We start from the raw sequence: 14,119 nt of genomic DNA on the forward strand, positions 1-14,119 counted from the left end.
TTTAAACCCACTAATAATATAGTAGTTTAAAATTTTGTTTTTTCTTCTTCAGAGAAATGAACTATGGAGCTAGCTAAAGCTAACCAAGCGGGACTTATAGGCGCCCCTTATTTGCCATTTACATCCCTATAGCCACTTAACAAGCACAACCTTAAAGCTTACATACATTAGCTACAAAATCACCCCTATAGCCACTTAACAAGCACAACCTTAAAGCTTACATACATTAGCTACAAAATCACCCCTATAGCCACTTAACAAGCACAACCTTAAAGCTTACATACATTAGCTACAAAATCACCATACATAACAATCCATATACAATTGTGATTATAGGATGATGATGATAGAGTACAGTCCGTGTTCTTCAAACTATAGACAGGGAGGCCTTCCTTTTTTTTCCAAGGAAAGGACAACTCCCTCGTAGCTAATTAATTTCCTAGGTAGGCATCCACGTTGGCATTGACGGGTCTCGATAGAAACTTCATGCAAATTGGCGGCTTCACCTTTGCAAGAGCGAGGATCGACTGCGGCAGCGTCCAAATGCCGTCGCCGCAGATCAGCCCCGAGGCGACCGCCGGCGCAAACGCGTCGGCCTTGGCCTTGTTCATGATCCCCCACACGAAGACGATGACGGTCCCGACGAACATGTCGATGGCGAAGTAGGAGCCGATGTAGAACGGTATGGCCATGGCCATGGGCAGTGGGATGAACTTGGCGACCTTGGCGGGCACGAGGTCCCTGACGAGGTTGATGAGGATGGCGCCGGCGAAGAAGACGTAGCAGAGTGTGAGGCAGTGCTTGGGGAGCGAGGAGAAGCCGTCGACGCCGAGTATGGCCATGTTGCGGTAGACGATGGCGTAGGGCGCCGGGTACTCGCTGCCGCTGATGCCGATGTCCTCGAAGGCCTTGTAGAAGAGCCAGAAGACGCAGGGCGCGATGACGCAGCCCATGCCGGTGCCGATGATCTGGCTGATGAACATGGACCTCGGCGATGCGAGCGTGAGGTAGCCCGTCTTGAAGTCCTGCATGAGGTCGGCGGCGGTGGAGACGATGCTCATCATGACGCCGCAGGCGGCGAGGCCGACGAGCACGCCGCCGTGCGGGGCGCCGGCCCACGCGCCGAAGATGAAGATGGCGAGCTTGCCGTAGGTGGAGGCGAGGGACCAGTCGGTGAGGCCGGTCCCGTAGGCGTTGCAGAAGGCCAGCACGGGCGCGAAGACGTACGCCACCAGGATGTAGTACCACTTGAGGTCCGGGAAGATCTGTGGTAGGGTGGCGATCGACACCGCGGCGACGGCGGCGTACCCCGCGTACGCCACTGACTTGGGGATCTGGTCCTTCATGAATTGCTCGGTGCGGCGCTGCTCGTCGAACGATACGGGCTCGCCGGTGGCCTTGGCGCCGCCCACGTCCGAGACCGGGATGGTGCTGTTCTTCTTCGCCATCGCCGCGAAGGCGACGCTCGTGCGGATGAGCACCTTGACGAAGTTGTACAGGCCGTCCCCAAGGATCATGGCGATGGATATGAACACCTGCAGAGTTGGCAACAGTGGCACTGATTAGGGCATGACCAATGCATAGTCCTAAGGTGATGCCTCGCAGGTCATGTAGGATCTGATGTCAGGCAACGTAGGTTCGGATGGTGTAGCGGGATCCTCAGCAGGAGACGGGTGCTGGGGGAGAAAAAATGTGATGTGGTGTATAAAGCTGAAAAGGTTGAATTGAAAAGTAGGGATGCATTTATAGTGAGAGTCTATTTTTTTTTAATGAGGCCCACTGCAGTAGTTTGTGTCGAGGAGAAAAAAAATCAATATAGATGCTTCAAATTACTTTTTCGTATGGGGCATCTGTATCTATATTTCACCATTATACATGTTGTTAGCCACAAAAACTGGGATCAAAGATATTTACCCTGTAACCTTGGAGGCCATGGAGACTGCTGTCTTTGAGGTCAGCCGAGTACCAGCTCCCTCTGTTGTTGTGTATCAAGGGCCACATCACACCCCACGACAGGATGCCTCCCAGTAGAACAGACACGTTCACTATGTGCGGGCAGATCATCCCGACTCCAACATAGGTAGGGGAGAAATCGAAATAAAACCTGAAATTTCGAAATGTGAAGTTCAAATTGGAGAACTAGTAGTATATATTGTTGTGGTTTCATCCAAGATAACAGTTTCAGACATTCAGACCAAACATGCATTATCTAACCTGCTCTTGTAGGCCTGAAGGCCCAATGTAGGGAAGTTCTGAAACCCACAGCCATCTCCAGCAGTGTAGAACCACTGGAAAAAGCCCCAGAGGAAGCTGAACGAAAAGAACTTGCCCAATGTCCTTACTTGCTTCCTGAAATACCATAATCATGTTGTCAGTAACTACTGTATATATCACCAAGGAGAATGCTAGCACCGTGACATTCAGACGATTAGATTACTTTGCAAGCTTTGCACCCTCTGGCGTGTGGAAACCGTTGATAAGATACGCGGTCGCGGTGCCACTTGGATAGGTGAGCTTGTAGTCGACAATCATAATCTGAACAAGAAAGTGATTTGAGACGATTAGTAGATGGGTATGCAGGGATGCTGTAAGAACGTTAGTAGAAATGCGGAAACAGGCTGAAGATTTACCTTTCTCAGGGGCACAAGAGCAAACAGCCCAACGAAACTGACGAGGAAGAGGAACCCTATCATCCACCCGATGTGGGGGTCCTTGACATTCTGAGCATCGTTAGCCTCTGTTGCTTGGCTGGCGACGGTTCCACTCATGGCAAACAAGTAATTGCCAAATCCACCTAATCAGTTGGAATGAGCCAGTGCAGTGAATATCACATTTCCCCATGTACGGAACACAAATTATAGGTAGTCAGAGCCATCAAATATTTGCAGGAAAAGTTTAGGTTTAAACAAGCATGACTGTCCCCTAGATTTATCAGTTCCTAAATATTCAAAATTGAAATGTGAAAAGGCTCGGATAAGATATTTTGCCATCTGTTTTTTGGTTGTTTGAGTTGTGTCATCTGTTATTAGTAACAGTCCAACAAATGAGATTTTTTTTTTTGCAGACATCTCTATCAAACTCTCTACAAACTAACAAGTGAGGTCATACTGTCCAAAAATAAAAACAAGTGGGGTCATATTTGAAATCTAGGAATTTCACATCCAATCATCATAGTCCAAGATTCCCGCCAGGAAAAAAAAAGGAAGGGCCTAATAAGATTGAAAAAAAGGGACAGTCGTTGAAGTCAAGTCTACAACATCACATCCATGGGCCACAGCCTATTAATTCTTTTCTATATTTCAACCATGCGTATAGATATGGAGTCAAACCATCTAGATCACTATTTCAACATGAGGTCATATGCAACTTGGCTGTCCCATACTGAGACCCCAATTACTAGTACGTGATAACGATAATTTGAATACACAGTTAACCAGTCTATCAACATACTAGTGAAAAGTCTTCTTTACATGAACAAGTTAAATAAACAAAATATACATATTTTGTTAGTCCCTCGACGATTGCCAAGGCCTAAGTTTTGGTCACTTCACTCCAAACCAGAAACTTGTAGTCTCTCTGGTGTCAAAACCATCAAGATTTTCCCCGCAAAAAGAAAACAATCAAGATTTGGTCCCTTGACCAACTAAAAGCAGTTTGGGTGACGACATGGCGGATGTTCCACACACGTGGCAGCCCGGTCAGCACAGAAAATTGTCAAAAATCAAGAAAATTTGCACAGGAAATAAAACCCCCAAAAAATCAAGTGAAGTTACTAAAGTTTGTAGGATTTTTTTTTGTAGCTATCAGAAATATTATGCAAAACCATGGAATTCTATAATTATCAAGTATGTTGCTCCAGTTCTTTTGGCAAATTACTGTATTTTCTAAAAATTGTGATGGAATATTCAAGATTTTTCTAAATTTCTTGCTGTTTTTCTAATTTCATCCTACCATAGTCATAATGTTATTCACTCGGAACTACAAAACTCCTCCAACTGAATATTTGCTTTTTCTATCTTAGGCCTGCTATTTCATTTCACGTGATTTACTTTGTCTATTTTTTTGCTTTGTGCATGTAGCATGTTCGTATGCAGGTGGTTGAACTCTTATGTAGTTTTATCAGCGGACGCGACAATAAAGAATCGGTAAATCGTACTCCCTTGTAAAGAAATATAAGAGCCCTTATAAATCACTAAAAAAGTGCAGGTTTTCTATGGACAAGTTAGTAGGTTTCATCATCTTTCTATATCACCTTGGTGTAGCAACTTCGGCGTTTAAATAAACTTCGAGTGATTGCGAAAGAATTGATAGAAGCCTATGAATAAAGTATCCCTAATAACTACCACTGGACAGTAGCAAGAACAGCACTTGATACAGCTCTGCTTCCCCTTAGGCGAAAAGGCAGAGCCATGCTTCCCCTTCGTCAATCAAAAAGGGAAGGGAAAAAAAAGAGTCGCGGGAGTTTGGACTTGAAGAGCTTACCGCTGAAGGCGATGTCGTAGGCGGCGACGACGCAGGTCTGGATGACGGTGTTCTCCTGCCTGGTGAAGGGCTGGCGGAGGAAGCCCATCCTCTCGATGGCGGAGGTCCAGAGGCGGACGAAGAAGAAGCCGAGGAGGCCCGCGGAGACGTTGAGCGACGGGATGATGCCGGTAGTGAGGTTGAGCTTCATCACGATGACGCTGAACATGATGGCCAGGAAGAAGCTGACCACGAAGGCGCGGAGCGTCAGCTGCTCCCGCCACGTCGGCACCGGCTTGCCCTCGAACGCGCGCTCCACGGACGCCTCCCCGGCCGGCGCGACCCCTTTGATCTCGCCGTCGTCGGCCCCGTCTGCCTTGGCGGCGTTGTGGCGGTGGCGCAGCGTGCCGGCCTCCACCGCCGACTCCTCGTCGCCGGCGCCGACGGCGGAGGCGTCCGCTTCCGTGGTGTGCGGCGCCATTGCCTTTTGGAATGGACGTACGCACCGCGTGCCCCTCCTCCTTGTTTCAGCTCTGCGTGTGAGCGTAGCTGTAGCTGTGCCGCTACGGTGGCGAGGGTTTGTATTTATCGAGGCTTGGAGGTTATGGAACTTTGATACTGACGCACACCGTGCGGATTGGATGGTATTAACGCATTGATTTTTCTGCTCTATATACTATTCCAGCTATACATACTACTACCAGTACACTGACTGGTACATGTTGTTTTCGATTGTTATTTCGAGTTAGATGTGAATATTGATTATTCATTGAGTTGGCGCCGGCTGAGCGTCACGCTGATGTTCAAGTGGCCGTTGTTTAGCCGTACGTACTACGTAGCTCGCGTGTTCTCATTGATGGGAGGGCGAGCCTGTCCGCCTAAACTAATCGGGCGTCATGATACAGCTTACTACTACAGCGACGTTGTCATGAGATGAAAATCTCTGTCCGAGCTTGGATACATTTTAGTCGCATGACTAAAAATAATGGGACTAAAACTTGTTAGCCTCATTCATGCTTGAATCCAAATATTAAAGAGACTAAAATCAAGTTAATAAGCATTTATTATCCTTCAAACCCTCTAATCCAGAACTCGCTTGTATTAAAGGAGAGGAATTAAATGAGGAGAGAGAGGACTAATCCATATTTTAGTAGGGGTACCCCTGACTAAAAAATTTAGTCTCAAGACTAGTTTTAGTCTCTCTTTAGTCAGGGGTGCTGGAAACTTTAGCCTCTTAAAGAGACTATTTTTAGTCAGACTAAAATAAGTCCCTTAGATCCAAGCACACTCTTAATACAGCGCTCTTATCATGCGAATGCAGACAGCTTTCGGGGAGTAGTGTGTGACCAGCGTATCTGCCTAGTACACTATGTCTATGTGAATCGGGAATGCACAGCTAAGACCGACAATCACCGATGCCGGCTAAGCCCCCTCTATAAATCGGCACAAAATTTGGCCTGGTTTTCTTCAGGACTCCCGAGTGAAGCAAAGTCAAACTGAAGCTCCAACGCTTATCCGATTCCAGCTGTATAACATACTAGTCTGCTTGCTACGGCACAGGAACAGGGGCCTCGTGTACATACATATACATAGATAAATGCATGTTCTCTAGATAGATAAGATAATCCAACGGTCAGTTCAAGGCCGCTTTCGCTGGCTGGCCCGAGCAGAGCAGCATAAACAGGAGCGGAAAACGCAAACGCCGACTGTGCAGCGCCGCAGGCGCCATCTCCTACCACCATAGTTGACCCCCGACCCCGATCGATCACACGTCCAGCTCCACTTGGATGCTGCTCATATCCAGAATCAACCACGGTGCGTACTAGCTTGGATTGGAGCGAGGTTTGTAGACTTCCTTTCTTTTTGGCTCTTTCCATGTGTGAACTGCGCAGCACGCGGGCAGCATGTGAAAGCAGCGGATATGGAAACTTAGGCACGGCTATACTGATAGCGAGTGATCCCCTAATAATCGATGCGTATAAATGTTCATCTCTTGTGGCTGCACGCCAAGATTCCTCCAAGTCCCACGACTTTGACCAGCTGACACGATCGGGATCTTCCTAACGGATTAGCATGACGGGATCTCCCCCAAGATACCTGTTCTGCAGATAATACGACGGTGAGCGAGTTCATGCCGTTTTCGCTGGTCCGAGCAGCTAGCATAAACAGGAGCAGAATCCGCAGGCCATGCTTGACTGACTGGACGATCAAATGCTCGCCTCCTCGAGTATTTTTCGGCTCTCTTTCCATGTGAACTGCGGAGCAACGGGGTAGCGCATGCGCATGTGTATGCGGCCAGCGTGTGAAAGCACGTAAGCTACGCAGCTAAACTGATAGCGAGTGGTCGCTTGATGGTTGATGCGTATTAACCAGTGCTACTACTAGTACGTAATCTCTTGAAAGATTCCTTTGATTCTTGTGGCGAGAAGGCTTTGACCACATTGCTTTGCATTGCAGGCTGATACGAATACGATGGGGGATCTTAACGGATTAGCCCCTACGGTATCTCGGGGACAAGGAGAAGGCGCGGATATAAAATTTGGCTGGCTGGTTGCCGGAAACGGGACGGCTCGGCCGGCCGGCTGGAGCCGCGTCAACAGCATCTCTAGCAATTTCCTCTTAATTTAACTCCTTATATAAACTTAACTCGCAAGTTTTTTTTTGGAGACAATCCACGCGAAGCTTTATTTAGTTCGACCCAATGTTCAGAGGTACAAACGAGAGATTATCAGGGTGTCCTAACCAAACATGGCGGCCCACCCCTAAACTTAAAACATGCTTCGCTAGATTGTAAGCCTTGAAATTTGAGCTCCTAAACTCACGAACAAAACTACTACTACATGAAATAACTTAACTCGCAAGTGATTTTTAGGTGTTAGAGAGGCTTGCACCTAGCCCATGGCCTAAACTTAACTTCCCAAAGTTTTTTCTATAATCTTATATAAGGACGACTTACATGATGAGAGATGTGATCTCGTCCCAAATAACAAGGTTTTTTGGCAGCATAATCTAGGCAGCTTGAATGTCGTCTCAAACATTACCGCTGGCCTAAGGGCATCTCCACCCGATCTCTTGAAAACTATTCGAGGAGTAAATTTCGGTTTTGAGGGGTTAAATTGGACCTAGCCGATCCCTTATCTGCTTTAGAGGAGGAATTTTTTTACGCATCGCGGTGGCCACCCCTTATATTTGCTCGAGCGGCGTCGCTTCTCCGACCCCTCTCTCTCACTCGCAGCTCGCTCGCACCGTGATGACGCCCAAATCGCCCTTCCTCCCGCCTGCACCAGAGCCGCCCCACACCTCCTCCACGCTTCCAATCAGTCGACGCCGCCCCGAAATGGCCGTATCTAGCCGCCGGAGGTTGCCACCGCCGATATGAAGCATGGACCCATGCCATAGCGCGCGTCCGACCCAAGGTCACGGCAGACATGGGTCTCGGCTGCCGCCACCTAAGAAGAAGAAGTACACAACGTGTGGCAGTGGCCATGGGGGACGTGGGTGTCCGAAATAAAGGGCATGGACACCAGCGTCTGGTACTAGCTGCCGTCGACATCGACCCCCGATTGGTCTCCCGCCGCAAGTTGCTGGAGAACCGGGAGGCCTTTGAGCGACCGGAGGTGGCGCGTGCCGATGAAGAGTGCATGACCGAGCTCCACCGGATATATCTGGAGCTCGTCGCTGAGGAACGCCAGCAGCTCGATCTATACAAGATGGGCCTCGAGGCCAGGCCGTCCTGTGTGTGTGTGGGGGGGGGGGGGGGGGGGGGGCAGAGCGAAAGTGATCGAGCTTTTGTGTAACGACTCTGACTCTGGCTCCGGCTCCGGCGGCGTGAATTGGAAGAAGATCGTGGCTGAAATAGGGGAGGAAGAAAACGAATAGGTTTGATTGTTTTTATTATTTCGCTCAAACCAACTAGTTTAGATTCATGTTATGTAATGTAGTTTGAACCTAATTTGTGCTATCCATTGTTATATGTGTGTTATGCAATGTAGTTTGAATCAAATTTGACTATCGATATTTAAATTTGTGTGAATGAGTTTTAGGGAGTAAAAATAAAGAGTTTGGCGGCTAGGAACCACATTTTTAATACTCCTCAAATATACGGAGTTGATATGCATTGCTGGAGCACGGCTTACATAGCTGTGGGCAGGCCATGTGATTGGACGGTCAATCCACTTCAATGCGGCACAACGGCCGGAGTTACTTTCTCAGGACGCGACTCCACATTGAAGCTGCGAGACCCGAGAGGTCGCGCCGGTCAGCGCCGCCCTCTAGTTTGGTTACATCGCGCGGCCAGTGCCAGCCGCTACGTGCTCTGGGCCAAGATGAATGCGACACGCCAAGCGACGAGGCCCGAGATGTCGTGTCGGTCAGCGCCGCGCGCCTGTCCGGTCACGTTGCGTGGCTTCAATGCCGGCCGCTACATGCTCTAGGCCGGCATGAACGCGGCGCGGGAAGCAGCACGTGCCTTGGATGTAAAGCGCGGGAGAGATGGGAGGGCTTTTTTGGGTGGGCCAGGGTTGTCAGACGCTTTCGCGTGGCAGTGGTTCGGACAGCCGCAAAGCCCCCTGGTTTATTTTCGGTTTGTGAAAAAAATGACATCCGAACCACAGAATGGATCGATACAGTACCTCGTTGGATGACAAAACATGTTCTGGACGCATGATCCGGAGGTTTGAGCCCTTAACCACTTTAAGATAGAGTATATAATATCATTTGGGCATGGCCACAATATCTAAAAAATTTCTTTGATAAATTCAGCACTAGCAATAAAACTAGTTAACCACTTCAAGATAAAGAGTATAACCTACGCAATGCCTATGGAGAACCCGAGTCTGGGAGCTTCAAGATTGGTAAATTCACCATATGTATCTTGCTATATATCGACGAGAAGGTTGCTTAGGCAGAAAGAATAACCCGTCTTAAGCAGACACATCAATAATAGCAGATGCCGACTATGTCAAATGTGAGAAAGCTGTACACCAGATGCAGATGCTTACAAACTACGCCCTCTATTCAAAAATGTACATTTAGGAACAGAGGTACGTGGTATAAGTCAAAACCAGAAGGCGTCGAGCCTACGATCACGCGGGCCATCGTTGTCGTGGCCTGGCCGGCCGTTCTCGTCATCTCAGTGGAGCTGTGGAAGCACCCCTGCTGCCCTGCATATAAACCAACCAAAGGCTCCGGCCTCCGGCGTGCACCTCCGCCCGGCTACCTCGACGTAGAAAGCTAGCGTCCGTGGTGCGCCGTTCTCTTGCTAGGTTGGCAGGCACATGGCCACCGCCATGCAGCACGCCACCGGCTCGAACGCGGCCGCGGCTGACGACGTGGAGATGGTGGAGGCGAGCGAGCTCCGGCGGCGAAACAGGCCGCGCGGCGACGGGGGCGCCGTCGCCGCTGCGGAGGAGGACGAAGACGAGGCGGCGTCCGTGGAGCGCGCGTTCGCGGACCAGCGCGTGCCGTCGTGGCGGGAGCAGCTCACGGTGCGCGCCTTCGTGGCGAGCTTCTTCCTGGCCACCATGTTCAGCGTCATCGTGATGAAGCTCAACCTCACCGTCGGCATCATCCCCTCCCTCAACGTCTCCGCCGGCCTCCTCAGCTTCTTCTTCGTCCGCCTCTGGACGGCCGCCATGGAGAAGGTCGGCCTCCTCAGGCAGCCCTTCACCCGGCAGGAGAACACCGTCATCCAGACCTGCGTCGTCGCCGCCTACGGCATCTCCTTCAGCGGTAATTCTTGTGGCAGCACATCGATCGGTTTCGCGATTCTCAAACATTGATTTTTGATACTGGCATGCGCATACATACTAAGTTTTTTTTTTTAGGCTCATACATACTAAGTCACCTTTTTTTTTGCAATAAGGCCAAAGGCCAGATTGAATTACAGACTCTACAGCCCACAATAGGGAAATTGTAAAGCCTGTTAGATATTTCTACATGAGTACATATGTCAAGCTTGTTGGTTATTTCTACATGAATATGTCAAGCTTGTTAGATATTTCTACGATAGTTTACAAAAAAAAAAGATATTTCTACGATAGGTACCTTAACTATTTGCGAAATTCTCTTTGGAACCAACTTTTTTGTGTGGATTTCTCTAGTAAAAATTTATGAAAGCACTTGTCCAGGATCCCTATTTCACGATTAACTCATCCACGTCTTTCAGGTGGCTTTGGTAACTACCTACTGGCCATGAGTGATAGAATCGCTTCCCAGGCAGATGAGGCAAATAACCCTCAAAATATCAAGAATCCACATCTTGGATGGATAATTGGTTTCCTGCTTCTTGTCAGCTTCATTGGGCTCTTTGGTCTTGTACCTCTGAGGAAGGTAAAATCATTCTATGTTCTGATATTTATTTTCTCAAGCAACCATGTGCATACCATTTTAACCAAATTAGCACTGTCCAGATCATGATCATCGACTACAAGCTGACCTATCCAAGCGGCACTGCAACTGCCTATCTCATAAACGGCTTTCACACGCCCCATGGTGCCAAGATTGCAGTGTAAATACTGCAACAATTTCTATTTTTGAGCTAGTCAGATCTGTACACGACGAGCTTACGAGTCTTGCTTTGGTTTGCGTCGTTTCACAGGAAGCAAGTAAAGAAACTGGGCTTGTTCTTCGTGCTCAGCTTCTTCTGGGGTTTCTTTCAGTGGTTCTACACAGCCACCGATACTTGTGGATTCAACCAATTCCCATCATTAGGGCTGCAAGCTTACCAGAACAGGTAAAGATTGTAGACCATGCAAAGGATGTCTTCAGTAAAATTTCTCCAAAGAGTGATGCGTCATTAGTCCATTAACTTAAACTCGTTGCACACTTTAATCCAACAACTCGGGAAGTGGTCGATTTAGGAAGTAAATAAACACGTTTATTTGTTCAGTTAAGGCTAAAACTGATTCGGAAGAGGAAAAAACTGTCCACGTGGCTGCCGCGTCCGCGTACCTTGCATATTGGGTGAATTATTTACATGGAGTTTTTTCCCTAAAGCAGACGAAACTGGGATCCGGCTTGCCTGCTCCCTCTCCATGCTCCCATCCGTGCTCCCACTTCATCCTACGGCTGTTCTTTTCCCTTTTTCTTTTCTAATCTAATCATCTCCCCCCCTGATTTTCAAGGGGTGGGGCCGGGCCTTATTTTCTTCCAATCAAATCAAGCCACGTATGCGGGAGCACGGATGGGAGCATGGGAAGGGAGCAGGCAAGTCTCGTCCACGAAACTGAACCTGGGCCTTACGGAAAATGAGGGACACCTCTGACCACTAGAATGCACATTGTTTTGTTTATAAAGCAGGTCAACTAATTATTTGTATACGCAATGATATGGTTAATTGTTTTCTACAAAATCAGCCAATTGTTCATAAGGTGATAGTATTATTTATGTCTTCTGGAGCCTGGACCCTACGGAAAGTAATATGACTTGCCGACCTAGAACGACAAATTAGTTTGCATAACAGTTAGGTTACATAATTTGTATAGAATCACGGCTCGTGCTAGCTAATTGTGTGCACGCTGTTTTGACAATTTGACGTGTTGGAGTCCTTAAGCCTCAGCCTTCTCCAGCTCTGGAGGAGACTTAATTAGGCGAGGCGAACCGTCATTACATCATGTTCTTACTCTGATTTCTGAATTTGAAGTTTCGTTCAAATCTGCAGAGCACAACTCTTTCAACATCTCCTTAATCGAACTTCTTTTTTGCAAGGTTTTACTTTGACTTCTCTCCGACCTATGTCGGAGTTGGAATGATTTGCCCACATATTGTGAACGTATCTGTTCTCCTTGGAGGCATCCTGTCATGGGGAATAATGTGGTCTCTCATAGCCAAGAAAAGGGGTATTTGGTTCTCGGCTGATCTTGCTGATACTAGTCTTCACGGAATGCAAGGTTACCGGGTAAGAAAACGCTCTTTCTTGAAGCCCGAGTTATCCTTTCTTCTACTAAATTCCAATTGATATTACAGGTGTTTATAGCCATTGCCTTGATTCTCGGTGATGGCCTCTACAACTTTCTCAAGATGCTCATTCTCACAGCCTGGTCATTAAGATCTCAACACAAGAAGAGTAGCGCTAGCACACTTCCAATCTCTGATGATGAACAAAGCAATGGTACTGCAGCTATATCATACGATGAGGAGCGACGCAATGAACTCTTTCTAAAGGATCAAATCCCCTGGTACATTGCATATGGAGGCTATGCTGCTGTTGCCGCCGTATCTATTGGCACTGTCCCGCAGATATTCCCTCAGCTGAAGTGGTACCAAATATTGGTAGCCTACATCGTAGCACCGATACTTGCCTTCTGCAATGCCTATGGAACTGGCCTCACTGATTGGTCTCTCGTTACAACTTATGGAAAGCTCGCAATCTTTGCTTTCGGTGCGTGGACAGGTGCTTCACATGGAGGTGTTCTTGCAGGTCTGGCTGCCTGTGGTGTGATGATGAGCATTGTTTCTACTGCTGCTGATCTGATGCAGGACTTCAAAACAGGATACCTGACACTGGCCTCACCAAGGTCAATGTTCATCAGCCAAGTCATAGGCACTGCAATGGGTTGCGTCATTGCTCCCTGTGTTTTCTGGCTTTTTTACAAGGCCTTTGATAATATTGGGATCAGTGGAAGTGAGTACCCTGCACCAAATGCTGCCATCTTCCGCAGCATGGCAATATTAGGTGTCGATGGCTTCTCATCGCTACCAAAGAACTGCCTTACTCTCTGCTACATATTCTTTGTTGGAGCAATCGTTGTCAACTTGATAAGAGATCTTGTTCCCAAGAAGGTATCAAACTTCATACCAATCCCAATGGCGATGGCAATCCCATTCTACATAGGATCGTATTTCGCCATCGACATGTTCATCGGGACAGTGATCCTTTTTGTCTGGCAAAAGCTGGACAGAGCCAAATCGGAAACATTTGCACCGGCAGTTGCTTCCGGCTTGATTTGCGGCGATGGATTGTGGGTTCTGCCTCAGTCGGTGCTTGCTCTTGCCAAGGTGAAACCTCCAATCTGCATGAAGTTTCTGTCAAGAGGGATGAATGACAAGGTGGATGCTTTCATCACAACATTATCGTAGAATCTTCAGGGAAATGGAGGAGTCACAGTTATGAATCAAAGATTCAGATTGATGCCAACCGTCTGTGAAATTTACATTTGTCCTGTTATTAAGAACATCCATATGGGCGCAATAAGCCGGTGTAGTCGATATAAGTAGATATGAAACTATGTACAAAGCGATGAATTTACTCGTTTGCAAATTAATTTGCTCCCCAAGTGTGTGTGTGTGTGTGTGTGTGTAAATAGTGTGGCAGGAGTTGCAGCAATGTATATATTTATCTAATTCGCTTGCAATGCTGCATACAAGAACAGAAAATAGCAGGCTAATAGTTTGTAAATTCATCACCAAGAATTTACTGAGAAGATTGCCAGTAGTACTAAACATACTCGTGTTTTGCAATTACAAGTACGAAATATATTCTTCTTTTGCAATTAGTACGAAATATACTCAGACGTGCGTACCTCAGGAACAGGAGTTCGTTCCATTGCAGCTCGGATCAGATAGCGCGCCTCGCGGGCCGCTCGGGCGACCCACGAGGTCACGGCCTCTCCTTCTGCCTCTGCCGCGACCCCCTCTCCTGGAGCCCCACGACGGAGCC

At 47.9% G+C, this 14,119-nt stretch overlaps 2 protein-coding genes across 8 annotated transcripts; one reads left to right on the forward strand and one right to left on the reverse strand.

Annotated features, from left to right (window-relative positions):
• On the reverse strand, positions 1–5,098 carry LOC109764336 (probable metal-nicotianamine transporter YSL12). 6 transcript variants are annotated; one of them, XR_012203115.1, is made up of 7 exons: positions 4,483–5,098; positions 2,631–2,794; positions 2,438–2,535; positions 2,215–2,349; positions 1,915–2,104; positions 196–1,535; positions 1–135 (listed from the first exon to the last, which is right to left on the reverse strand). XR_012203115.1 is itself a non-coding variant. In XM_020323175.4 (6 exons), exons 1-6 carry the CDS (start codon positions 4,940–4,942, stop codon positions 432–434), a joined length of 2,151 nt encoding a protein of 716 aa, XP_020178764.1. In that variant the 5' UTR covers positions 4,943–5,098; the 3' UTR covers positions 81–431. The 6 variants fall into 6 exon arrangements, 1 of the variants encoding a protein (XP_020178764.1); XR_012203114.1 differs by having other exon boundaries at positions 1–126; positions 184–1,535; XR_012203118.1 differs by having other exon boundaries at positions 1–194; positions 255–1,535; positions 4,483–5,029.
• Positions 5,099–9,581: 4,483 nt separating this feature from the next.
• Positions 9,582–13,902, forward strand: LOC109764335 (probable metal-nicotianamine transporter YSL13). Of its 2 annotated transcripts, none has more exons than XM_020323174.4 (6): positions 9,582–10,191; positions 10,628–10,791; positions 11,060–11,194; positions 11,817–11,869; positions 12,166–12,358; positions 12,427–13,902. In XM_020323174.4, exons 1-6 carry the CDS (start codon positions 9,738–9,740, stop codon positions 13,537–13,539), a joined length of 2,112 nt encoding a protein of 703 aa, XP_020178763.1. In that variant the 5' UTR covers positions 9,582–9,737; the 3' UTR covers positions 13,540–13,902. The 2 variants fall into 2 exon arrangements, with proteins under 2 accessions (XP_020178763.1, XP_020178762.1); XM_020323173.4 differs by lacking the exon at positions 11,817–11,869 and adding an exon at positions 10,872–10,969 and having other exon boundaries at positions 9,585–10,191; positions 12,169–12,358.
• The last annotated feature ends 217 nt before the right edge of the window (positions 13,903–14,119 follow it).

This window comes from Aegilops tauschii, chromosome 2, assembly GCF_002575655.3.
Source record: "Aegilops tauschii subsp. strangulata cultivar AL8/78 chromosome 2, Aet v6.0, whole genome shotgun sequence".
In the NCBI taxonomy this organism is placed as follows: Eukaryota; Viridiplantae; Streptophyta; class Magnoliopsida; order Poales; family Poaceae; genus Aegilops; species Aegilops tauschii.